At 50.2% G+C, this 26,832-nt stretch overlaps 1 protein-coding gene across 1 annotated transcript in view; it reads left to right on the top strand.

Moving 5' to 3' along the window:
• Window positions 1-13,986: 13,986 nt before the first annotated feature.
• LOC116981371 (hexokinase-1-like) overlaps window positions 13,987-26,832 on the top strand; it is a 48,972-nt gene continuing 36,126 nt past the window's right edge. The window contains exons 1-3 of the mRNA XM_033034380.1: window positions 13,987-14,145; window positions 21,957-22,105; window positions 23,724-23,843. Coding sequence (XP_032890271.1) covers window positions 14,037-14,145; window positions 21,957-22,105; window positions 23,724-23,843 — 378 coding nt within the window. The 5' untranslated portion in view covers window positions 13,987-14,036. The remainder of the gene's footprint in view (window positions 14,146-21,956; window positions 22,106-23,723; window positions 23,844-26,832) is intronic.

Raw genomic sequence — 26,832 nt, forward strand, 5'->3', positions numbered from 1 at the left:
TCCTACACCCTCTACCCTGCCCCCTCTATATCCCTCTTCATGCCCCTCTACACTGACCCCCTCTACCCTACCCCCCCCTACCCTGCCACCCTCTATACCCCCCTTCACCCTGCCCCCTCTACCCTAAATTGTTGCCTTTACATTGCCTCTTATAGTAAACGTGTGGAAGGTTGTGTATAATGGCTTCCTTAATCCCACTGCAGTGCCCTTGAAGCCAGTGTGGCGGTGTCATTCATTGCTCCACAGTGGAGCGGTGCTGATTTATACCGGCCCAGTCTTTGCTCCATGTAATCTAGAGGCCGGCTGGTAGCTGTAGATCGTGTGTGTGTGTGCCTGGATTATTTTTTATTTTGGTGCAATTCAGAATTGTTTTCTGTCAAGTTCCTCTCTTCTCCAATCCCTCCCCATTGATGGGCCTTGTTAAGAATTCTTCCCCACCTCCAACCCACCAGAAATATCATGTTTCTCTTTTGGCTTTGGTCGTGGCATTGTATATCTCGTTGTGTTTAAACCAGCATCTGCAGTTCCTTCCTGCACATTGTAATTCAACACCCAACAAACCTACAATGCAAACAGGAAAGACTCTGCCAGGCTGGGCTGCGCCAAACCCTTTTTTAATCGCCTGTTAACTGATGTGAATTCTGCCGCTCAAACATCAATGTAAATACTGTTTCTTGTTCCCCCACGAATGATATCTGCAGAGGTCACACTAATGCAAACAATCGGGTTTAATTTAGGGAAACTGAGAGTAAGCTGATCCAAGTGTCTGTGGCTAAAGTAATGCAGATCCCCAGCCCACCAAAACCGTCCAGGGTTTGTTGTGAACAAGCTGAAGAATTTTAGTTACTGAACTATTCCGCCTCGATTTTGCCTCAGTCCCTCATGACAACCGGTGACCTCCAAGCACCATCTTAAGGCCTTCATCTGTCCACTAGGTCACATAACCACTCCCTTTTCGTCAGACCACGCATTTCCTTTTAAACAAAGCAATCGTGCTGTCTCACACTCTGATTCACTGGCTTCAACAAACACTTTCACTGCCTTGCAGTAGAACATCTCACCAAATAAGGCTGTTTTATAAAATATCAAATGCAAAACTTACTTGGATGAACCATGGCACAAACTAGATTGAAGGGGGATCCCCAGAAACCCTGATCATTTTTTATTTTAAAAAAAGAATCGTATTTTCAATCAGCCCTCGGGGTTTAAACAGTTAATCTGACACAAAGAGCTGGTGTAACTCAGCAGGTCAGGCAGCATCTCAGGTGAACGTGGATAGGTGACGTTCAGCATCAAGAATCGAAACGTCACCTGTCTGTAGATGGGCACAAAGTGCTGGAGTAACTCGGTGGGTCAGGCAGCATCTCTGGAGAAAAAGGGTGGGTGATGTGTCAGGTCGGGACCCTTCTTCACACTGAGGAGTATCCCGAACTGAAACTTAAAGTTTGAAGAAGGGTCCCGACCCAAAAGGTCATCCATCCTCTTTTTCCTGGGATGCTGAGGTACTCCAGCACTTTAGAAACATAGAAACATATAAAATAGGTGCAGGAGTAGGCCATTCGGCCCTTCGAGCCTGCACCGCCATTCAATATGATCACGGCCGATCATCCAGCTCAGTATCCCATCCCTGCCTTCTCTCCATACCCCCTGATCCCTTTAACCACAAGGGCCACATTGTGTATCTTCGGTATAAACCTTTCTACAAATCACCTATCCATGTTCTTCAGAGATGCTCCTTGACCTGCTGAGTCACTCCAGCACTCTGTGTCCTTTTGTGCATGAACCAGCATCTGCAGTTCCTTGTTTACAGTTAATCTCACACTGGTCACGGCAGTAGCACCTCCGAGGAATGATGGCAACCTGCCACAGTTCTTTGAGACTCTTCCATGATATATTGTTCCTGTCAAGACCCCATTCATCCTGCTGAACTTTCATCTCCTTGTGGCCCAGTGTGCCTAACGTGTGGCGTTCTGAATGCAAGGAGTGAATGACCTGTGAACAAAATGGCAGCTGTATCGGCGAAGCTTCTTTCTCACTTTTTCTAATCAATAAGAGCAGCACGGTGGCTCAGCGGTAGAGTTGCTGCCTTAGAGTGGCAGGGACCCCAGTTTGATCCTGACGATCGGTGCTGTCTGTGCGGAGTTTTTACGTTCTCGCCGTGACCGCGTGGGTTTTCTCTGGGTGCTCCGGTTTCCTCCCGCACTCCAAAGACGTGCTGGTTTGTAGGCTTCTTCTTCTTCTTCTTGCGTATGGCGTGCACAGCCTAAAGTTGAAGGACAACTTGTTCTTATTTGATTGTGCACGCCAGGTTGATTGCATTCGTTGGAACAGGGCGGACCACGTGAAGGTTGCAATCTCCCACCCCAGTGCTGGAGTAACTCAGCGGGTCAGGCAGCATCTGTGGAGAACATGGAGAGGTGACGTTTCGGATCATAGAAACATAGCTACAGGAGTGGGCCATTCGGCCCTTCGAGCCAACACCACCATTCAATATGATCATGGCTGATCATCTAAAATCAGTACCCCGTTCCTGCTTTTTCCTCATATCCCTTGATTCCTTTAGCCCTAAAAGCTAAATCGAACTCTCTCTTGAAACCATCCAGTGAATTGGCCTCCACTGCCTTCTGTGGCAGATAATTCCACAGATTCACAACTTTTTCCTCATCTCAGTCCTAAATGGCCTACCCCTTATTCTTAAACTGTGTCCCTTGGTTCCAACATCCAGATGCCGGAAACATCTTTCCTGCATCTAGCCTGCCCAGTCCTTTAAGAATTTTATATGTGTCTATAAGACCCCCTCTCATTCTTCTAAATTCCAGTGAATACAAGCCCAGTCGACCCATTCTTCCCTCATATGACAGTCCCGCCATCCCGGGAATTAACCTGGTGAACCTATGCTGCACTTCCTCGATGACAAGAATGCCCTTCCTCAAATTAGGAGACCAAAACTGCACACAATACTCCAGGTGTGGTCTCACCAGGGCCCTGTACAACTGCAGTACGACCTAATTGCACCTAAACTCAAATCCTCTCGCAATGAAGGCCAACATGCCATTAGCTTTCTTCACTGCCTGCTCTACCTGCATGCTTACTTTCAGTGACTGATGTACAAGCACACCAGGTCTCGTTGCACCTCCCCTTTTCCTAATCAGACACATATTCAGATAATAATCTGCCTTCCTGTTCTTGCCACCAAAGTGGATAACCTCACATTTATCTACATTATACTGCATCTGCCATGCATCCGCCCACTCCCCCAACCTATCCAAGTCACCATGCAGCCTCATAGCATCCTCATCACAGCTCACACTGCCACCCAGCTTTGTGTCATCCGCAAACTTGGAGATGTCACATTTAATTCCCTCATCTAAATCGTTAATATATATTGTAAATAACTGAGTTCCCAGCACCGATCCTTGCGGCATCCCACTAGTCACTGCCTGCCACTCTGAAAAGGACCCGTTAATTCCTGCTCTTTGCTTCCTGTCTGCCAACCAGTTCTCTATCCATGTCAATACCCTACCCCCAATACCATGTGCTCTAATTTTGCACACTAATCTCTTGTGTGGGACCTTGTCAAAGGCTTTTTGAAAGTCCAGATACACCGCATCCACTGGCTCTCCCTTATCCATTCTACTTGTTACATCCTCAAAAGATTCCAGAACATTAGTCAAGCACGATTTCCCCTTCATAAGTCCACGCTGACTTTGACCGATCCTGTCACTGCTTTCCAAATGCGCTGCTATAACATCTTTAATAATCGACTCCAGCATCTTCCCCACTACCGATGTAAGGCTAACTGGTCTATAATTCCCCCTTTTCTCTCCCCCTCCTTTCTTAAAAAGTGGGGTTACATTGGCTACCCTCCAGTCCACAAGCTCTGATCTAGAGTCGAGAGAACATTGGAAAATGATCGCCAATGCATCCACGATTTCTAGGGCCACCTCCTTGAGTACTCTGGGATGCAGACCATCAGGCCCTGGGGATTTATCTGCCTTCCGTTCCAACAGTTTAACGAACACCATTTCCTGACTAATGTGGATTCCCTTCAGTTCCTCCCTCCCACTAGATCCTCGGTCCCCTGGTATTTCTGGGAGATTGTTTGTGTCTTCCTTAGTGAAGACAGAACCAAAGTACTCGTTTAACTGTTCTGCCATTTCCTTGTTCCCCGTTATAAATCCAACTGTCTCTGATTGTAAGGGACCTACATTTGTCTTCACTAATCTTTTCCTTTTTACATATCTAAAGAAGCTTTTACAGTCAGTTTTTATATTTCCCCGCAAGCTTTCATTCATGCTCTTTTTTTCAGCCTCTCAATTAACCCCTTTGTCCTCCTCTGTTGAGTTCCAAACTTTTCCCATTCCTCTGGTTTGCTGCTTCCTCTGGCCAATGTATATGCCTCTTCCGTGGATTAAACACCATCCTTGATTTCCCTCGTTAGCCACGGTTGAGCCGCCTTCCCCGTTTTACTTTTTCGCCAGACACATCCATGCGGTCTTTAAATCTCCACTGTCAACCCTTTAATTATAATTTGCCCATCTATCCTGGCCAATTCCCGTCTCATACCTTCAAAGTCTCCTTTATTCAAGTTCAGGACCCTAGTCTCTGAATTAACTGTGTCACTCTCCATCCTAATGCAGGATTCCACCATATTATGGTCACTGTTGCCCAACGGGCATTGTACAACTAGATTGCTAAATAATCCTCCCTCATTACACAATAGCCAGTCAAGGGTGGCCTGCCCTCTAGTCGGTTCTTCTACATATCGGTTTAAAAAACCTATCCTGTATACATTCCATGAAATACTCCTCCTCAGCACTGTTACCAATTTGGTTGGCCCAATCTATATGTCGATCAAAGTCACCCATGATAACCGCTGTACCTTTGCTTCACACATCCCTAATTTCCTGCTTGATGCTATCCCCAACCTGCTGTTTGGTGGTCTGTATACAACTCCAACAACCGTTTCCTGCCCTTGGCTATTTCACTGTTCTACCCATGCCGGTTCTACAGCATCCAGGCTAATGTCTCTCCTTGCTATTGCATTCATCTCCTCTTTAACCAGCAATGCCACCCCACCTCCTCTGCCTTTCTGTCTATCCTTCCTGAATATCGAATACCGCTGCATGTTTAGCTCCCAGCCTTGGTCACCCTGGAGCCATGTCTCCAGAATTCCAACTATATCATATTCCTTAAATGCTAACTGCGCATTCAATTCATCCACCTCATTACGAATGCTCCTGGCATTGAGGCACAAAGCTTTCAGGCTGTTTTTTCTTATCTCCCTTCTACCTCTTGCTTCTGTCCTCCTTTAATGGCCCTCTGTCTCCTTGCACTGGTTCCCATCCCCCTGCTCTGTTAGTTTAAACGTGACCTCTCCTACACTCTCTTTCCTGTTAACTGCACGCATGTCCAGAACAAGGGGTCACAGTTTAAGGATAAGGGGGAAATCTTTTAGGACCGAGATGAGGAAAACATTTTTCACACAGAGAGTGGTGAATCTCTGGAATTCTCTGCCACAGAATGTAGTTGAGGCCAGTTCATTGGCTATATTTAAGAGGGAGTTAGATGTGGCCCTTGTGGCTAAAGGGATCAGGGGGTATGGAGAGAAGGCAGGTACAGGATACTGAGTTGGATGATCAGCCATGATCATATTAAATGGCGGTGCAGGCTCGAAGGGCCGAATGGCCTACTCCTGCACCTATTTTCTATGTTTCTATGTTTCCACGTTGTTGACTCCAGCCCCTGCTCCCCACGACATTAGGTGGGCCGGCAAGTTGTGCGCTCAAGGCGAGAGGGCCTTATCTCTCCTTCCTTTAGCCTCCAAGAGCAGGGAGAGGGTTCCCGGTGGATCACTGCAGCTTCCCGGAGGAGAACTCCGGTGGAACAACTGTTTGTGAGCCATTTACTGCGCTCACGTGGTCGACAGTCAAAGCATTCTTCCCCAAGGTGGAAATGTCAGAGACTAGAGGGCATAACTTTAAGGTCAGAGAGGGGAAGTTTAAAGGGGATGTACATGGCATATTTTCCTTTTACATAGAGAATGGTGGGTGCCCAGGAATGAGTGGGTTAACCTATGACGAGCATTTGTCGGCATTGGGCTTCGACTCGCTGGAGTTTAGCAGGATGAGGGGGAAACCTCATTGATACTGAATAGTGAATGGCCTGGACAGAGTAGATGTGGAGAGGATGTTGCCACTAATGGGAGAGTCTAGGACCAGAGGTCACGGGCTCAGAATTAAAGGACGTTCCTTTAGGAAGGAGATGAGGGAGAGGGAGTACAGAGAAGGTTCACCACACTGATTCCTGGGATGTCAGGACTTTCATATGAAGAAAGACTGGATAGACTCGGCTTGTACTCGCTAGAATTTAGAAGATTGAGGGGGGATCTTATGGAAACTTACAAAATTCTTAAGTGGTTGGACAGGCTAGATGCAGGAAGATTGTTCCCGATGTTGGGGAAGTCCAGAACAAGGGGTTACAGTTTAAGGATAAGGGAAAAATCTTTTAGGGCCGAGATGAGAAAAACATTTTTCACACAGAGAGTGGCGAATCTCTGGAATTCTCTGCCACAGAAGGTAGTTCAGGCTAGTTCATTGGCTATATTTAAGAGGGAGTTAGATGTGGCCCTTGTGGCTAAAGGTATCAGGGGGTATGGAGAGAAGGCAGGTACAGGATACTGAGTTGGATGATCAGCCATGATCATATTGAATGGCGGTGCAGGCTCGAAGGGCCGAACGGCCTACTCCTGCACCTATTTTCTAAGTTTCTATGAGGAGAAATCTCTTTAGTCAGAGGGTGGTGAATCTGTGAAATTCTTTGCCACAGAAGGCTGTGGACGCCAAGTCAATGGATATTTTTAAGGCAGCGATGGATAGATTCTTGATTAGTGCGGGTGTCGGGGATTTACGGGGAGAAGGCAGGAGAATGGGGTTGGGAGGAAGAGATAGATCAGCCACGATTAAATGGCAGGGTGGACTTGATGGGCTGAATGGCCTAATTGTGCTCCTATCACCTATGAATTTATGAAACCATTCTTCCCTCGGCTCCTCTTGAACCTTCCTATCGGTGACATTAAGTTGAAGCTCACCGGTTTCTGACCTAAAGTCTTCGATTTGCTCTGTCTGTGCTTCACTGCCTTCTCTGCCATCAGTCCTGCTATCTTCGTTGTCAATCTGCTTTGCATCCGGTTGCATTGTTCTACACTAGAACTATTTGCATTACTAGCATTGAACACACAGTTCTTGTTCGTTGTCCCTGCTCTTGTAATCTACACACAGGTGACACGGAGGCGCAGGAGTGGAGTCGCTGCCTCTCCGCGCCAGAGACCCGGGCTCGAACCCTGACCACGGGTGCTGTCCGTACGGAGTTTGCACGCTCTCTCCGTGACCACGTGGGTTTTCTCCAGGTGCTCCGTTTTCCCCCCACACACCAAAGACGTGCAGGTTCGTGCGTTAGACAATGGACAATAGGTGCAGGAGTAGGCCATTCGGCCCTTTGAGCCAGCACCGCCATTCAATGTGATCATGGCTGATCATCCACCATCAGTACCCCGTTCCCTGCCTTCTCCCCATATCCCCTGACTCCACTATTTTTAAGAGCCCCATCTGGCTCTCTCTTGAAAGTATCCAGAGAACTGGCCTCCACCTTCCTCTGAGGCAGGGAATTCCACAGACTCACAACTCTCTATGTGAAAAAGTGTTTCCTCATCTCTGTTCTAAATGGCTTACCCCTTATTCTTAAACTGTGGCCCCTGGTTCTGGACTTCCCCAACATCGGGAACATGTTGCCTGCCTCTAGCGTGTCCAAACCCGTAACAATCTTACATGTTTCAATAAGATCACCTCTCATCCTTCTAAACTCCAGAGTGTACAAGCACAGCTGCTCCATTCTCTCAGCATATGACAGTCCCGCCATCCCGGGAATTAACCATGTGAACCTACGCTGCACTCCCTCAATAGCAAGAATGTCCTTCCTCAAATATGGGGACGTTAATTGTTTTTCGGTAAAATTGCAAAATGTCCCAAGTTGTCGGATAGTGCAAGTGTGTGTGGGGTGATCGCCGGTCGGCGTGGACTGGATGGGCCAAAGGGCCTGTTTCCACGCTGTATCTCTCGAGTCTAAAGTCAAGGCAGTGCATTCCAGACGCCCGCAACCCCCGTCTTGAAGAAAAATCTTTCCTTGTACATCTCCTTTAAACTTTGCCTCTTTCACCTTAAACCTGCGCCCTCTAGTTTCTGACATTTCCACCCTGAGAGAAAGGCTCTGACTGTTTACCCTATCGCTACCTCTCATAATTTTCATAATAATCTCATAATCCCCTCTCATAATTTATCGCCTCTGGTGATTGATAATTTTATACACCTCTATCGGGTCTCTCCTCAACCTCCGAGGCTCCAGAGAAAACAAGGGAAGTTTTTCTAACCTTGCCCTATAAGCTAACACCCTCTGGATCTGGGCTGCATCCAGACGGTACAAACTAGAGGCAATTTTACAGAAGCCAATTAACCTGCAAACCCGCCTGCCTTTGGGACGTGGGAAGAAACCGGGCCGCCCACTAGAATCCCACGCGGCCGCAGGGGGAACGTACAAACTCCACACAGACAGCACCCGAGCCCGGGTCACTGGCGCGGTGAAACAGCAGCACCACCCGCTGCAGCAGAGTATTGTCCGCATTTAAAGCAGCGAAATAAACTCCCGTTACATTCTCTGTGTACACCTCCGAACGCAGACACTGGGAGGTGGTGAGAATCGTGGACCAGAATCGCTGTTGGATCCACTGGACATAAACTAGGGCATTAAGGAAGGGAGCTGATAAAAGGCTGGTCGTTGCATTATAAATGTGCGATGGCCCTCTGCCTTCCACAATTACATCCGCATTCTGTCATTAGTCAAAACTCTGTTATCAGATGAAGATAAATTCCACAGGTTGTTAACGGCTTGGACACACTCGAGGCAGGAAACATGTTCCCGATGTTGGGGGAGTCCAGAACCAGGGGCCACAGTTTAAGAATAAGGAGCAGGCCATTTAGCATGGAGACGAGGAAACACGTTTTCTCACAGAGAGTGGTGAGTCTGTGGAATTCTCTGCCTCAGAGTGGAGGCGGGTTCTCTGGATGCTTTCAAGAGAGAGCTAGATAGGGCTCTTAAAAATAGCGGAGTCAGGGGATATGGGGAGAAGGCAGGAACGGGGTACTGATTGTGGATGATCAGCCATGATCGCATTAAATGGCGGTGCTGGCTTGAAGGGCCGAATGGCCTACTCCTGCATCTATTGTCTATTGAAGTCGATCGGAATTTAATTGTAGATAGACACAAAAAGCTGGAGTGACTCAGCGTGTCAGGCAGTGTCTGCTGAGAAAAGGTGGCGTTTCGGGACGGAGCCTTCCCATTGAAACATCACCTATTCCTTTTTTTCTCCTGAGATGCTGCCTGACCCGCTGAGTTACTCCAGCATTTAGTTTCAATCAAGGGCAGCACAGTGGAGCTGCAGCCTTAAGGGTCTGTCCCACTTTCCCGACCTAATTCACGACCTTTTTTACTCGTGGACATTTTTCATCAGGCTAGAAAAACGCCCCAACCTACTTGATGCCACGAGTACCTACGACTAGCATCATGGCCTACCTACGACCTACCTACGACCTTGTGACGACCATGCAGCGAGTATGAGTCAAGGGCAAGGTCGTGAAAGTGGGACAGGCCCTTTACAGTGGCAGAGTCTCTTCAGACTGAGAGTCAGGGGAAAGGGAAATGAGAGATATAGACAGTGATATAGACAGACATAGGAGAAATGAATGAAAGAGTTGCAAATATTTAATTGTTCTGTGTTGCTGCTGTAATTAGGTTCATCTCTCGTGAGATTGAAGTGTGTGTGTGTGTGTGTGTGTTTCTGCACGAGTGCACACCTCAATCTCACTGCAGCAGATCAACCAAATCTTCAGTGCACCTGCACAAGTTGTGAAATGCCTCCTCACAACTGTACAAAGTACAGGTTTCAAAAGGAACTCGCTGACGACAGCCTCGCCAACATAAAAAATGACAGAGACGTGAGGAGCTGCAGATGTTGGTTTACAATAGGAGACACAAAGGCACTGGAGTAACTCAGCGGGCCAGCGAACGTCTCTGGGGAACAGCTGAAGTAGGGTCCCGACCCGACCCGAAACGTCACCTGTCCACGTTCTCCAGAGATGCTGCCTGACCCGCTGAGTTACTCCTGCACTCCAATGTAAAACTGACTGATTTTGTGTCTATCGTCTTAGACTGTTGTGAGTTGTGAGTCTGTGGAATTCTCTGCCTCAGAGGGCGGTGGAGGCCGGTTCTCTGGATGCTTTCAAGAGAGAGCTAGATAGGGCTCTTACAGATAGGGGATAAGGGGAGAAGGAAGGAACGGGGTACTGATGGTGGATGATCAGCCATGATCACATTGGGTCGAAGGGCCGAATGGCCTATTCCTGCATCTATTGTCTATTGACTGGTCGATGGAAGGGTTCCTTGAGGGGTCGTGGTATGGGGAGGACACTTGGTAAAGGTGGCCTGCTGTAGTTTGTGGGCCTGGAGTGGATGGCAATGCCCAGTGAAGGAGGGGAGCAGTTGAGAAAGTAAAGGAAAGAGTTAAATATGGTTGTGCTAATGCAGGAGTGTGGTTAGGAGTTGGCAACCAGATTAATGAGTGTGGATGAAACAAATGGGTGGAATTCATTGCCACAAACACTGGTGGAGGCCAAGACATTGAGCGTACAGCGTGGAAACAGGCCCTTCGGCCCACCGAGTCCGACCGGACCAGCGATCCCTGCACATTAACACTGTCCTACACGAGGGACAAGTTACATTTTATACCAAGCCAGGTTTTGGAGCGTAGGAGGAAACCGACGATCTCGGAGAAAACCCCACGCAGGTCACAGGGAGATCGTACAGACAGCACCTGTAGTCAGGATCGAACCCGGGTCTCTGGCGCTGTAAGGCAGAAACTCTACCGCTGCGCCACCGTTAGCAAGGGTGTCAAAGGGAGAGGCGGGGGAATGGGATCAAGATAGGACAATGGGCCAGCCACGATCTGACATAAGTTGCGTTTGAGTTGTGTTTATTGTCACGTGTACCGAGGTACAGTGAAAAGCTTTTTGTTGCGCGCTAACCAGTCAGCGGAAAGACAATACAAGATTACAATCGAGCCGTCCACAGTGTACAGAAACATGATATAAGGGAATAACGTTTAGTGCAAGATAAATTCCGATCAAAAATAGTCCAAGGGTCTCCAGTGAAGAGGAATAAAATTTTAAACAAAGGAATGTTTAAGCTTCAGTCTTGGATTTTGTTGACTCTCCATTTTACAATACAATACAATACAATACAATTCAATTTATTGTCATTTGGACCCCTTGAGGTCCAAACGAAATGCCGTTTCTGCAGCCATACATTACAAACAAATAGACCCAAGACACAACATAATTTACATAAACATCCATCACATTGCTGTGATGGAAGGCCAAAAAAACTTATCTCTCCACTGCACTCTCCCCCCCGATGTCAGAGTCAAAGTCAAAGCCCCCGGCGGGCGATGGCGAATTGTCCCGTGGCCATTAAAGCCACGCCGGGTGATGCAAGGCCGCACACCGGGTTCTTGATGTTAGAGCCCCCGGCGTGCGCTCGCAAACTCCCGCGGCCATTCCAAGCCGCGCGGGACGGTGATGTAGGCCCCGCTCCAGGAGCTCTTCAACCCCGCAACTCGGGCGGGAGAAGTCGCCGTTGCGGGAGCCCTGAAAAGCGGTCTCCCTCCAGGGACCCGCGGGTTCCCGGTGTCGCCGTCCGCCAAACCCGCAGTTGCAGCCACCGAATCTCCAGAGGTCGGGCCGCAGCAGCGTCCACCACAGCTCCACCCGCTCTGGACTCGGCCAGCTCCGCGACGGTGAGGTGAGTAGTCGGCACCAGAGCCCCCGGTCTTCCTGTTGGAGGCCGCTCCTCGTTGCAGCCCCAACGACAACGGAGACCCGACAAAGAAAAGATCGGGTCTCCCGTGCAGGGAGAGATTTAAAAGTTACCCCTCCCCCCCCCCACACCACCCCCACCCCCCCACACACATACCCCAACAAAAATAACAAAAACTACATAAAAACATAGACATAAAATAATAAAAAACGCAGACGGACTGCAGAGGCCGCTGTTGACGAGAGTCGCGCCGCCCACCAAATGTGACTTTTCTGACTTTTCCCTCTTGCTGGACCCCTCTCGAGTTGGTGATAGGACGGTTCAGTTGCCTGATAACAGCCGGGAAGAAACCGTCCCTGAATCTGGAGGTGTGCGTTTTCACACTTATGTAGCTCGTGCCTGATGGGAGAGGGGGGAGAGGGGAGAAGCGGGAGTGACCGGGGGTGAGACTGGTCCTTGATGATGCTGCTGGCCTTGCCGAGGCAGCGCGAGGTGTAGGTGGAGTCGATGGAAGGGAGGTTGGTTTGTGTGATGGTCTGTGAGCCCATGAAACCAGGAAGCAGCGGTAACAGTCATCGATGTAACGGAGAAAGGGGTCGGATCTGTGTGAGTTCCTGTGACTGCACCTTTGATTTGAGGGTGTTCAAAAGGAGAGCGCGTGAGCAGCAAAGCCTAGGATGACTAGGCCGTGTTATAGCTCTTTCTGTGTCTACTAGTCCGTAGGTAGACACAAAAAGCTGGAGTAACTCAGCGGGTGAGGCAGCATCTCTGGAGAGAAGGAATGGGTGAAGTTTCGGGAACCGAAACTTCACCCATTCCTTCTCTCCAGAGATGCTGCCTCACCCGCTGAGTTACTCCAGCTTTTTGTGTCCACCTTCGACTTAAAACCAGCATCTGCAGTTCTTTCCTACACATTTACGTGTGGCAGTGTGCTGTTTAAAATTCCTCGTTTAGTTTAGTTTAGAGATACAGTGCGGAAACAGGCCCTTCAGCCCACCGAGTGCGTGCCCCCCCCCACCCCCCCTCACATCAGCGCTATCCTACACACTTTACAATTTTTACCTACGCCAAATTTAGCTACAAACCAGCACGTCTTTGGAGTGAGGGAGGAAACCGGAGCACCTGGTGAAAACCCACACGGTCACGGGGAGAACGTGCAAACTCCGTACAGGCAGCACCCGTCGTCAGGATTGCACCCGGGTCTCGGGCGCTGCGAGGCAGCAACTCTACCGCTGCGCCACTGTTTTAAAAATTATTTATTTTTGTTTTACTTTTTCCTACAGGACTGGAGATTAGAAGGATGGGGGGTGGGGGGGGGGGGGGGGGGGGGACACCTCATTGAAACTTCTTACCAAATAATGAAAGGGTTGGGTAGAGTGGATGTGGAGAGGATGTTTCCACTGGTGGGACAGTCTATGCCCCCCAGAGAGCACAGCCTCAGAATATGAGGAGCAATTTCTTTAGTCAGAGGGTGGTGAATCTGTGGAATTCATCCCCACAGAAGCTCTGGAGGCCAAGTCAGTGAATATTTTTAAGGCGGAGATAGACAGATCCTTGATTGGTATGGGTGTCAGGGGTTTTGAGGAGAAGGCAGGAGAATGGGGTTAGGAGGGAGAGATAGAAAATAGACAATAGGTGCAGGAGTAGGCCATTCGGCCCTTCGAGCCAGCACCGCCATTCGATGTGATCAAGGCTGATCATCCCCAATCAGGTACCCTGTTCCTGCCTTTTCCCCATATCCCTGACTCCGCTATCTTTAAGAGCCCTATCCAGCTCTTTCTTGAAAGCATCCAGAGAACCTGTCTGAGGCAGAGAATTCCACAGACTCACAGCTCTCTGTGCGAAAAAGTGTTTCCTCGTCTCCGTTCTAAATGGCTTGCCCCTTATTCTTAAACTTAGACCAGCCATGATTGAACGGTGATTGAACGGTGGAGTAGACTTGATGGGCCAAGTGGCCTCATGCAGCTCCCAGGGCCTATGAGGGGGGATCAACGCGGCGGGTTGCTCAGTTATTCTGAGCTGTCGGGTACGTTGACTAAACATGTTGATGCTTCCACCAGATCGACAAGTATCTGTACGCAGCGCGCCTCAGCGATGATACCCTGCGAGATGTCATGACCCGCTTCAGGACCGAGATGGAGAAGGGACTCGCAAGGGACACCAACCCCACGGCAACGGTCAAAATGTTGCCCACCTTTGTCCGGTCGCCCCCGGATGGATCAGGTGAGATGTCGTCTGCACCCCAATTGTCACATGTCCCAGACAGAGCAATGTAACTCAACCTTGCAGCAGCACAAGGGGGTAGGTGAACATAGCACTCTGTGAACCGTATAATATTCTCTGAATCTAGGGAGGTGGCGCAGCGGTAGAGTTGCTGCCTCACAGCGCCAGAGACGCGGCTTCGACCCTGACCTCGGGCGCTAGTCTGTACGGAGCTTGTACCTTCTCCCCGTGACCTGCGATAGGTTTGTAGGTTAATTGGCTTGGCATATTTGTAAATTGTAAATTGTAAATTAAGAATAAGGGGCAAGCCATTTAGAACGGAGACGAGGAAACGCTTTTTCTCACAGAGAGTGGTGAGTCTGTGGAATTCTCTGCCTCAGAGGGCGGTGGAGGCCGGCGCTCTGGATGCTTTCAAGAGAGAGGGCTCCTAAAGATAGCGGAGTCAGGGGATATGGGGAGAAGGCAGGTACGGGGTACTGATTGGGGATGATCAGCCATGATCACATTGAATGACGGTGCTGGCTCGAAGGGCCAAACGGCCTACTCCTGCACCTATTGTCTATTTTATATTGAGCGCAGTGTGTGTAGTGCGAGTGTGCGGGGGTCGCTGGTCATCGCGAACTCACCGCGCGCTGTGTCTCTAAACTAAACGTGTTCGGTCATTGCACTGGGCAAGGACTTAAAGAGGCCACTAAAATAATCAAGGACCAGTCTTGCCCCGATCACTCCCCTCTCCCATCAGGCAAAAGGCACAGAAGTGTGAAAAAGGCACACCTCCAGATTCAGAGGGTATTCTATTGTTGACAGGGTACAATGTTTACATTGTGCGGCTGCAAGTGAGAATTTTATTGTTCTGTCTGGGACACATGACAATAAAATACTCTAGACCCTTGAGTTTCTTCCCATTTGTTATCAAGGCAACTAAACCACCCTATCACCAACTGGAGAGCTGTCCTGAGCTAGCAACTGCCTCACTGGAGACCCTCAAACTATCTTTAATTGGAGATCGGCACAAAATGCTGGAGTAACTCAGCGGGACAGGCAGCAAGCATATCTGGAGAGAAGGAATGGGTGACATTTCGTGTGGAGACTGAAGTCTGAAGAAGGGTCTCCACCCGAAACGTCGCCCATTCCTTCTCTCCGGAGATGCTGCCTGTCCCGCTGAGTTACTTCAGCTTTTTGTGTCTATCTTCGGGTTAAACCAGCATCTGCAGTTCCTTCCTACACGCTCCCATTAGTTTTCTCCAAAACTAATCATTGACCTACAAATCCTCCTCTATCCTAAACCACAACCTCCCTGCTGTAATATGTGAAGAGCATTTCTGTGTAATCCAATAATCCCAGATGTCTAGTCAAGAAATCAATTTAGATTATGAAGCCACGTGAGGGAAAATGACGTTGAGGAAACGCTAACCTTCATCTACATCAGAGATACACAGATTCTTGATTAGTACGGGTGTCACAGGGTATGGGGAGCAGGCAGGAGAGTGGGGTTGAGAGGGAAGGATAGATCCACCATGATTGAATGGCGGAGCAAACTTGATGAGCCGAATGACCTAATTCTGCTTCTATCACGTATGAATTTATCAAACAGAAGGCGGTGAAAGGCAACTTCAACCATCAGGACCGGGTCTGTCTTTGGAGATTAAGAGGGGGAACCTTGTGGGGGGGGGGGACGTACAAACTCCGTACCGACCAGCACCCCAAGTCGGTATTGAACCCGGGTCTCTGGCGCTGCAAGCGCTGTAAGGCAGCGACTCTACCGCTGCGCCACCGCGCCGCCTTCTGCAGTCCTCTATGACCTCGTGACTCTTAAGGCTGTTTGAAAAGCCGCTTCAGCAGAGCTTTTCCAGAGGGCAAGCATCGCACTGTTTGTTCTCCTTCAGTCCCCCGACTATTAATGCCATTAAAATTACCGCTGTCAAGAGCTTCTTGGAGTGGGCTGTCGAATTAATAACCGTAGCACTTGCCCTTTGCAGTGACTGCTGCAGATAATGTTGCCAGGTTCTCCTGAGTGCTAAATGCAGTCCCTTGCTCTGGCGTGCTTGTGTGTGTTTTATCCGCCATCTGCTTTTAGCACAGTCACGTTGTTGGCGATGAGCCAGAAGCTGTCATCACTGAGCTGAGGGAAGCAACACGTTGTATTTGATTCGTTACACGATGCACCCAGAATACTCTTTAATGATACATGGGGCACGGCATTATTTTTTCAAGCTGAAGAAGGGTCACATCCTGAAACGTCACCCAATCCTTCTCTCCAGAGATGCTGCCTGGCCCGCTAAGTTACTCCAGCTTTTTGTGGGATATTTTAGTTTAGTTAGTTTCAGTTTTTAGTTTTTGTTTATTTTTTTTAGTTTTCGAGATACAGGCTCGGAAACAGGCCCTTCTGCCCATCGGGTCTGTGCCGACCAGCTGGCTCGAAGTGCTGAATGCCCTCCTCCTGCACCTATTTTCTATGTTTCTATGTTGAACACTACCCGACACAAACTGGGGACAATTTTTACATTTACCAAGCAAATTAACCTACATACCTGCACGTCTTTGGAGTGTGGGAGCAAACCGAAGATCTCGGAGAAAACCCACGCAGGTCACGGGGAGAACGTGCAAACTCCGTACAGACAGCGCCCGTAGTCGGGATCGAACCCGGGTCCCTGGCGCTGTATGGCAGCAACTCAAATATTGAGAGACTCTAGCTTTGGAACTGCTCGCCAAAAAACCTCTAAATTGGAGACCCTAGAAACTTTAGATGCTGGACAATTGTATAAAATGCAACAAGCTGGACTTTTGAATCCTCTAATTTGAAGTAACACCCTATCCCCTCTCTCCCGTGCCTCCCACGCCATTGTGCACCTATTTCTCTCACTACCCCATCCCTTGTCTTCTCTCCCTCCCCTCTCCCCCACACCCATCTCTCCACTCTGGCTCCCTCCCTCTGGCTTTCCATGTCACTTCTCTCCTTAAATTAAACCCCAGCACCTTGTGTTTGACCCTCTAAACTAAGAAGAGTCCCGACCCGAACCATCACCTGTCCATTCCTTCCAGAGGATGCCACCGGCCTGAAGAAGGGTCGCAGCCCGAGATGTCACCTGTCCATGTTCTCCAGAGATGCTGCCCGACCTGCTGAGTTCCTCCAGCACTTTGTGTCCGTCTTTGGTCTAAACCAGCACCTGCAGTTCTTTGTTTCCGCTCCCTGTCCCGCTGAGTTACCCCAGCACTTTGTGTTTGACCCTCTAAACTAGCAAGCTTGGGCCTAGTTTTTTTTGTTTGCAAGACAAATTATTTTCCTGCTGGTCGGTTTCCAAAGTAACCCCTTGTTTACTCTCTGGCTTCCATTGATTTATCTGCCTGTCTTCATCACTTTACCTGTGTGCGCTATTTCAGTCGTGGTTTCACTGAGTTGATCGCCTCTGCGAAATGTTTCTCAGAGCAGGCAGTTCTGCTGTAACATGCCACTTGCATTCCTCGGAAACCTCGTGTTATTAGGAAATCACGTCAGTAAAACCTTCTTGACAGTGGAGGCGAAACAGGAGTTCAGGGCCCGAGGGTTTCCGACTCACAACAGCAATGTTATTTTTTAACCCACAGGATTTTCAGAAATAAAGATCTTTTTTTTAATCATCGAGTCTCACAGCGTGGAAACAGGCCCTTCGGCCCAACTTTCCCACACCGACCAACATGTCCCAGCTACACTAGTCCCACCTGCCTGCGTTTGGCCCATAACCCTCTGAGCCTGTCCCATCCACGTACCTGTCTAACTGTTTCTTAAAAGTTGGGACAGTCCATGCCTCACCTACCTCCTCTGGCAGACAAAAGTGCTGGAGAAACTCAGCGGGTGCAGCAGCATCTATGGAGCGAAGGAAATAGGTCCATAGATGCTGCTGCACCCGCTGAGTTTCTCCAGCGCTTTTGTCTACCTTCGATTTTCCAGCATCTGCAGTTCCTTCTTAAATACCTCCTCTGGCAGTTCATTCCATACACCCACCAGCTTTTGTGTGAATTGCACCAGTTTATTTTGTTTCTGCAAGCTAAAAGTTGTAGCGAGTCCAAACTTTGTGATCAAACGGTTACTTTATGAATAAGAGAAGTTTAACATACATGTGCGTTTGGGATTCTCTAACATAAGAGTCATTGCTGCTGCTGTTGCTGCTGAGGGAGGGTGTTGTCTCGAGCTCGGCTACCTGTTAACTAATGATCTCAAGGTAAGATCTGCTGATGTAGCAGGGCACTCCCCTCAACCCATGAAGTCACGTGACAGTCCTCGTACCTACTGACGAGGGTTCGATAGCATGTGGCCTGACCACCAGGTGGCGCCACAAAGTACAAAAGTCATTATGCTACATTGTTTAATGGAGAACCATCGCATGTCTGAAGAAGATTCCCGACCTGCAACGTCACCTATCCGTGTTCTCCAGAGGTGCTACCTGACCCACTGAGTTACTCCAGCACTTTGTGTATTAACCAGCATCCGCAGTTCTTTGTTTCGTCACGGATGTAATTGCTAGTCCATTTCATTGGCCACCTTTGGCGAAACTAACCTAAGCGACAATGATATCGATTACTGAAGGGAGGTTACACAAGAACAATCTTTTTTCTGCAAGACAGCTTTTTTTCCGTCTGAAGAAGGGTCTCGACCCGTAATGTCGCCCACTCCTCCTCTCCAGAGATGCTACCTGTCCCACTGAGTTACTCCAGCTTTTTGTGTCTATCTTCTTTTTTTGCTGCTTGTAAGTTTCCAAATAAACTGTTTTAAGTAGTCTGAAGAAGGGTTTCAGCCCGAAACGTCGCCTATTTCCTTCACTCCATAGATGCTGCTGCACCCGCTGAGTTTCTCCAGCACTTTTGTCTACCTTCGGTTTTCCAGCATCTGCAGTTCCTTCTTAAACAAAATGTTTTAAGTAGTCCTCTAGTTCCTGATCAAAATCAGGTGATGGCCCGTATAATGGGCGGCACTGTGGCACAGTGGTAGAGTTGCTGCCTTACAGCGCCAGAGGCCGGGTTTGATCCTGATTGTGGGTGCTGTACGGAGTTTGCATGTTCTCCCTGTGACCACGTGGGTTTTCCCTGGATGCTCCGGTTTCAACCCACAATCCAAAGACGTACATGGTTGTAGGTTAATTGACTTCTGTAAATTGTTCTTATGTGTGTAGGATAGTTCATAGGTGATAGGAGCAGAATGAGGCCATTCAGCCCATCAGGTCTACTCCGCCATTAAATCACGGTTGATCTATCTTTCCCTCTTAACCCTATTTTTCTGCCTTCTCCCCATAACCCCTGACACACGTACTAATCAAGAATCTATCTATCGCTGCCTTGAATATATCCATAGACTTGGCCTCCACAGCCTTGTGTGGCAATGAATTCTACAGATTCGCCACCCTCTGACAAAAGAAATTCCTCCCCATCTCCTTGCTAAAAGAACGCCCTTTAAATCTGATCTATGGCCTCTGGTCCTAGACTCTCCCACCAGTGCTACTGTGCGGGTGATCGCTGGTCGGCGCGGACTCGGTGGGCCGAAAGGCTTGTTTCCACGCTGTATCTCTAAGGGTGGCGCAGCGGCAGAGTTGCTGCCTGTACGGAGTTTGCATGTTCTCCCCGTGACCTGCGTGGGTTTTCCCCAGGAGTTCTGGTTTCCTCCCACACTCCAAAGACGCGCAGGTTTGCAGGTTAATTGGCATGGTATAATTGTAAATTGTCCCTAGCGTGTGCAGGATAGCGCGATAAATGTACGGGGATCGCTGGTCGGCGAGGACTCGATGGGACGAAGGGCCTGTTTAAGCGCTGTATATATAAAACTGAAACCAAGCAAGATCGCTTAGGAAAGCAGCTGACATGTTATGCCTGCATGAAAGCCATTTGCATTGATTATGACATTGATGAAGCAAATGATGACATATTTTTGGTTGAGTTTAGTTTAGAGATACAGGTGAAAACAGGGCACTCGACTGATCAACTCGGCACCAACCAGACCATAGTTCCATCCTGGACCCACCCGCAAATCCAACCTGGCCTCGCAGCATCCACCCATCACTTGCCAGGCTCTCTCCTGCCTCTATCCCTCTTCTCTCAGACTGCAATTTCACTTTAATCCTCCTTCCCATTCCCACACTGACCTTTCTGTCCTCGGTCACCTCCATTGTCAGAGTGAGGCTAAACACAAATTGGAGGAACAGCATCTCATATTTCGCTTGGGCAGCTTACAGCCCAGTGGTATGAATATTGATTTCTCCAACTTCAAGTAACCCTGGCATTCCCTCTCCCTCTCTATCCCTCCCCCACCCAAGCCGCACCAGCTTCTCGTTTTCACCCAACAAACAGCTAACAATAGCCTGTGTCCTTTATCATCATTGCTTTTGTGCATATCTTTCATCCATTATTCTTTATCTCTCCACATCATCGTCTATATCTCTCGTTTCACTTGCCCCTTACCAGTCTGAAGAAGTGTCTCGACCAGAAACGCCACCCATTCTTTCTCTCCAGAGATGCTGCCTGTCCCGCTGAGTTACTCCAGCTTTTTGTGTCTATCTGAAGAAGGATTTCGATCTGTCATTGTGGGAACATGGTCTGCATTTTTAGCTAAATCCTTTTAGATGGCGGTGAGTCCTAGTCCCTGCCGAGTCTGAAGAAGACGCCTTGACCTGAAACGTCTCCCATCCTTTTTCTCTCCAGAGATGCTGCCTGACCCGCTGAGTTACTCCAGCACTTAGTGTCTAACTAAACCTCCATAGGAATAGGTGTGAAGATTTTCTTTACTGCTCCCCAGCCAACAGCTCTAGTGCGCTGAATAACTGGAGCCATTTCAAGGAGGTTCTTTGAAACATTGAGAAACCGCTAATTCTCGAAATCTCGCCTGTCCTTTCCCTCCACAGATACTGCCTTTGTATTGAGAGCTCTCGTTTATCCGTTAGATTTCTTGATACTGTCCACAATGTTGTTGCAAGGAAGCTTTTGTTGAAAATAAATTGCAGGTCGATTAGATTCGGTGTTTTAGGTCCGTTGCCGAAATGAGAGAGCTACAGGGGCGCAGCGGTAGAGTTGCTGCCTTACGGAGCTTGCAGCACCAGAGACGCAGGTTCGATCCTGGACTTACCTCGGACTTACCTTGTCTGCACATCTGGACGCCCGCAGCGGCGACTGCAGAAGGTTGTGGTCCCGACCACGGGGGAAAATGGATGAGGACTGACCAAATTTTGTGCCTTCCACCACAGAGATGAATGCTCTGGTGGATGTTTGTAGTTAAATTTCTATTGTGTTTTTGTGTGTTCTTTTTTTATTGTACCGCTGCTGGCAAATTCATTTCACTGCATTTTATGTGCATGTGACGAATAAAACTTGACTTGATCCCCACTACGGCTACTGTCTGTACGGAGTTTGCACGTTCTTCCCGTGACCGCGTGGGTTTCCCCCCGAGATCTTCAGTCTCCTCCCGCACCCCAAAGACGTATAGGTTTGTCGGTTAATTGGCTTGAGTTTGTATACTTGGTATAAGTGTAAATTGTCCCTAGTGTGTGTGTAGGATAGTGTTAATGTGCGGGGATCGCTGGTCGACGTGGACTCGGGACGAAGTCACTGTTTCCGCGCTGTATCTCTAAACTAAACTACAATTTTTTTAAATCCTTCCATTAACAGCAAATAACTATGTGCGTTACCTGAAAAAGGGGCGACCTGACCTTGAAAACATAACGTGTCTGAGGAAGGGTCCCGGCCCCGAAACATCGCCTGTCTATTCCTTCCCCGACCTGCTGAGTTCCTCCAGCAATTTGATTTTTTTTTTAAAACTAAACACTCATCCTCGCTTCTGATGTTTACCACAGAGAAGGGGGATTTCCTGGCTTTGGACTTGGGCGGGTCCAACTTTCGAATCTTGCGTGTGAAGGTGTCTCATGAGCGGCAGCAGAAGGTGGAGATGGAATCACAGATCTATTCGACACCAGAGGACATCGTACACGGCAGCGGCTCACGGGTAGGCTGTTTATTTATTTATTTCATTCACGTCTATTCATTTAAATTCCTCGGGAAGTTCTTGTCGACAGATGGCACAACGGGCTAAGTGTTCGGCTGGCAACCGGAAGGTAGCCGGTTCAAATCCCGCTTGGAGTGCATACTGTCGTTGTGTCCTTGGGCAAGACACTTCACCCACCTTTGCCTGTGTGTGTCCTTGGGCAAGACACTTCACCCACCTTTGCCTGTGTGTGTGGATGTAATTATGTGAAGCACTTTTGGGGTCAATGCAAGTTGACTAAAAATGTGCTATATAAATAAAGAAATTTAATTTAATTTGTCGTTCAAATAAAGAAGAATAAAACGTTGCAGATGGCGCCAATATTGGCGGTATAACTGACGGTGAGGATTGCTATCGGAGTTTGCGAGAGGATCTGATGATCTGATCTGGGTCAATGAGAGAAGTGGGGCAGAGATTGGCAGATGGAATTAAAGTGGGCGGCACGGTGGCGCAGCGGTAGAGTTGCTGCCTCACAGAGCCAGAGACCCGGGTTCGATCCTGACTACCGATGCTTGTCTGTATGGAGTTTGTACGGTCTCCACATGACCTGCGTGGGTTTTCTCCGAGATCTTCGGTTTCCTCCCACACTCCAAAGACGTGCAGGTCTGTAGGTCGATTGGTTTGGTTTGAATGTAAAATTGTCCCTACTGTGTGTCGGGTCCAGATGTGCGGGGGATCGATGGTCGGCGCGGACTCGGTGGGGCCGATGGGCCTGTTTCCGCCTATTCCCAAATTCTAAACTGTATGTCTACTCTCTCAATTCTGCCGTTAGGCTGGTGTAACTCAGCGGGTCTGGCAGCATCTCTGGAGAAAAGGAATGGGTGATGTTTCGAGTTGAGACCTTTCTTCAGCCTAAACTCCGGCATCGCGTTCCATGTACTGTCATGTTATAAGTGTTAGGCACAAAGTGCTGGAGTAACTCAGTGGGTCGGGCAGCATCGCTGGAGAAAAAGGATGGGGGTCCTTTCATGTCGGAAGCCTTCTTCAGACTGAAGAAGGGTCTCGACCCTTGGGTGTCTGTCATTGGTATAAAACAGCATCTGCAGTTCTCTGTTTTCTACAGTCATGTTATATTCGGGACAAGATGTTGATGAGACCACACTTGGGGTATTGAGTGTAGTTCTAGTTGCCTCAACGTAGCAATGATGTCCTTAAACTGGAAAGGGTGGAGAGAAGATTGACGAGGGTTTTGCCAAGACTAGAGTTCCTGACCTATAGGGAGCGGTTAGGCAGGGTTAGTGGAAGGAATGGGACACCTTTCGGGTCTGAAGAAGGGTCTCGACCCGAAACGTCACCCATTCCTTCTCTCCAGAGATGCTGCCTGTCCCGCTGAATTACTCGAGCATTTTGCGTCTGTCTTCAGGGTTTTAACATTGTCGGGTCTGAAGAAGGGTCTCAACCCACAACGTGGACGTGGACAAGATTCTTTCTTAACCAAAATGCATAAGAAGGGAGGGAGATTTTTTTCTACAGTTCAGTCGAGTTTTTTGTCATGCGTACCGAGGTACAGTGAAAAGCTTTTGTTGCGAGCAAACCGGTCAGCAGAGTAACCCCTGCGTCTAACGTCTTATCCTTGCAGCTTTTTGAACACGTTGCTGAATGCCTGGGCGACTTCATGGAGAAGCAGGAAATCAAAGACAAGAAACTTCCCCTCGGCTTCACCTTCTCCTTTCCCTGCAGGCAAAGCAAAGTGGACGAGGTGAGTGTCAACCCAGCCCACCTTAGCTCGGGGGAGGGGGGGGGGGAGGCTGTGAGGCGTTTGACAGCACTCCAACTCGCTGGAGTTTAGAAGGACCTCATTGAAACGTACCGAATAATGAAAGGCTTATGGATAGGGTGGATGTGGAGAGGATGATTCCACTAGTGGGAAAGTCCAGGACTAGAGGTCAGAGCTTCAGAGTTCAAGGACGTTCCTTTAGGAAGGAGACGAGGAGGAATTTCTTTAGTAAGAGTGTGGTGAATCTGTGGAATTCCTTGCCATAGAAGGCTGTGGAGGCCAAGTCAGTGGATATTTTTAAGGCAGAGATAGATAGATTCTTGATTGGTGCGGGTTTCAGAGGTTATGGGGAGAAGGCAGGAGAATGGGGTTAGGAGGGAGAGATAGATCAGCCATGATTGAATGGCGGAGTAGATTTGATGGGCCGAATGGTCTAATTCTACTCCTATTCCCTATGACGTAAGGAAGGGCGACACAGCTGGTAGAGCGCCGGTGACCCGGGTTCGATCCTGACATCGGGAGCTGCCTGTGTGTCGGTTCCTCCCACATCCCAATGGTTTGTAGGTTTATTGGCCTCTGTTAAATTGTTGCGAATGTGCAGGGAGAGGATGAGGAAGTGGGGATAACGTAGAACGGGTGGGTGTGTGGAAAGGAGCTGCAGATGCTGGTGTATATACCCAAGATAGACACAAAGTGCTGGAGTATCTCAGCGGGTCAGCCAGCATCTCTGGGGAAAAAGGACGGGTGACGTTTCGAGTCGGGACCTTTCTTCAGAACAAGTGGGAATGGGTGTTCGGTGTGGACTCGGTGGCCGAAGGGCCTGTTTCCACGCTGCATCCTTCAATTGGTCATAAAGAGACCCGACTAAGGGTGCTGTCTGTGCGGAGTTCTCCCGGGTGCTCCAGATTCCTCCCACACTCCAAAGACGCACAGGTTTGTAGGTTAATTGGCTTCGGTAAAGATTGCCGATGGTCCCTCGAGTTAAGGATAGTGCTGGTGTACAGGGTGATCGGTGGCTGGCGTGGACTAGAAAGACCGAAGGGCCTGTGACCAAGCTGTATCTCTGAACTAAACTGAACTAAACCAAATGTAGATTGATGAAAGCTTAGGTAATTAACCCAATGATACAATACAATACAATACGGGTTTATTCGTCACATTGCACATAAAGTGCAAGTGAAATGAATATGTCAGCAGCGATACAATGAGAAAGAACACACAATACACAATATAAATTTAACACAAACATCCACCACAGCGATGCTGGAAGGCACAACATTTGTCCAGTCCTCCTCCATTTCCCCCCGTGGTCGGGACCAGAGTCCAGAGCCAGTCCATAGTTGGCTTTTCCCCACCGAAGACCGCGGCTTCAGGATGGTGTAGGCCGCAGGCCGGCGGTCGAAGATTTAAAGTCCCCGCCGTGCCGCAGCCCGAAGCACCGCAGACTGCAGGGAGGGCGGTCAAAGCTCCCCCTCCAGGGGTGATGGTAAGTCCACGCCGGGCCCGCGGAAGAAGTTGGCCGCGAGCCGGCGGTGGAAGCTTCTTCTTCCCCCGGGTCCCCCACGAGGGAACCCGGGCTGCGGACGCTGCGCCAGCTTGAGTTCTGCAGACTGCGGCTTCAGGCTGCCGGCTGCCGCGGGACAGCGAAACGGAGCGCTCTCCTCTGGCGAGCCCCAGTGAGGGCTCGCCCGCTCCACGCCGAGAGTCCACGCTGTTCCCCTCGCTGGAGCCCCGGGCGCGTCTCCGGGAAAGGTTGCGCCGATCCTTGTTGTTAGGCCACGGGGGAGGTGACCTAGAAAAAGTCGCCTCTCCATGGAGGTGGCGACCGAAGCGGTTTCCCCCTCACCCCCCCACACCACCCCACCCCACACACTCACCACCCCACACACTAACCACCCCCCACACTCACCCCCCCCCCCACCCCCCCCCCCCCCCCCCCCACCCCCCCCCCACACACCCCCCACCCCACACCCCCCCCACCCCCCCCCACACACCCCCCCCCCCACACAACCCCCCCCCACACACCACCCCCCCCACAACCCCCCCCACACACCACCCCCCCCACACAACCCCCCCCACACACCACCCCCCCCACACCCCCCCCCACACACCACCCCCCCCACACACCCCCCCCACACACCACCCCCCCACACACCCCCCCACACACCACCCACCCCCCACACACCCCCCCCCACACACCCCCCCCCCACACGAAAACCCCACACACCACCCCCCCCCTCCCCTACCCCCCAACCCAACCCCCCCCCACACACCACCACCCCCACACACCACCCCCCCCACACACCACCCCCCCCACACACCAACCCCCCCACACACCACCCCCCCCACACCACCCCCCCCACACAACCACCCCCCCACACACCACCCCCCCCCACACAACCCCCCCCACACACCCCCCCCACACACCCCCCCCCACACCACCTCCCCCCACACACCAGCCCCCACACACAACCCCACCCCCCACACACCACCCCCCCACACCAGCCCACCCCCCACACACCAGCCCCCACACACCCCCCCCACACAACCCCCCCACACAACCCCCCCACACACCACCCCCCCCACACAACCCCCCCCACACACCACCCCACACCACCCCCCCCCACCACCACCACCCCCCCCCACACACCCCCACACACCCCCACACACACCCCCACACACACCACCCCCCCCACCCCCCACCCCCCACACACCACCCCCCACACACCACCCCCCCCCACACACCCCCCCCACACAACCCCCCCCACACACAACCCCCCCACACACCACCCCCCCCACACACACCCCCCCCCCACCACAACCCCCCCACACACCCACCCCACACAACCCCCCCACACACCACCCCCCCCACACCACCCCCCCCACACAACCCCCCCCACACACCAACACACCCCCACACAACCCCCCCCCCACCACCACCCACCCCACACAGACCCCCCCCACACACCAC

This window comes from Amblyraja radiata, chromosome 15 (assembly GCF_010909765.2).
Source record: "Amblyraja radiata isolate CabotCenter1 chromosome 15, sAmbRad1.1.pri, whole genome shotgun sequence".
Classification (NCBI taxonomy): domain Eukaryota; kingdom Metazoa; phylum Chordata; class Chondrichthyes; order Rajiformes; family Rajidae; genus Amblyraja; species Amblyraja radiata.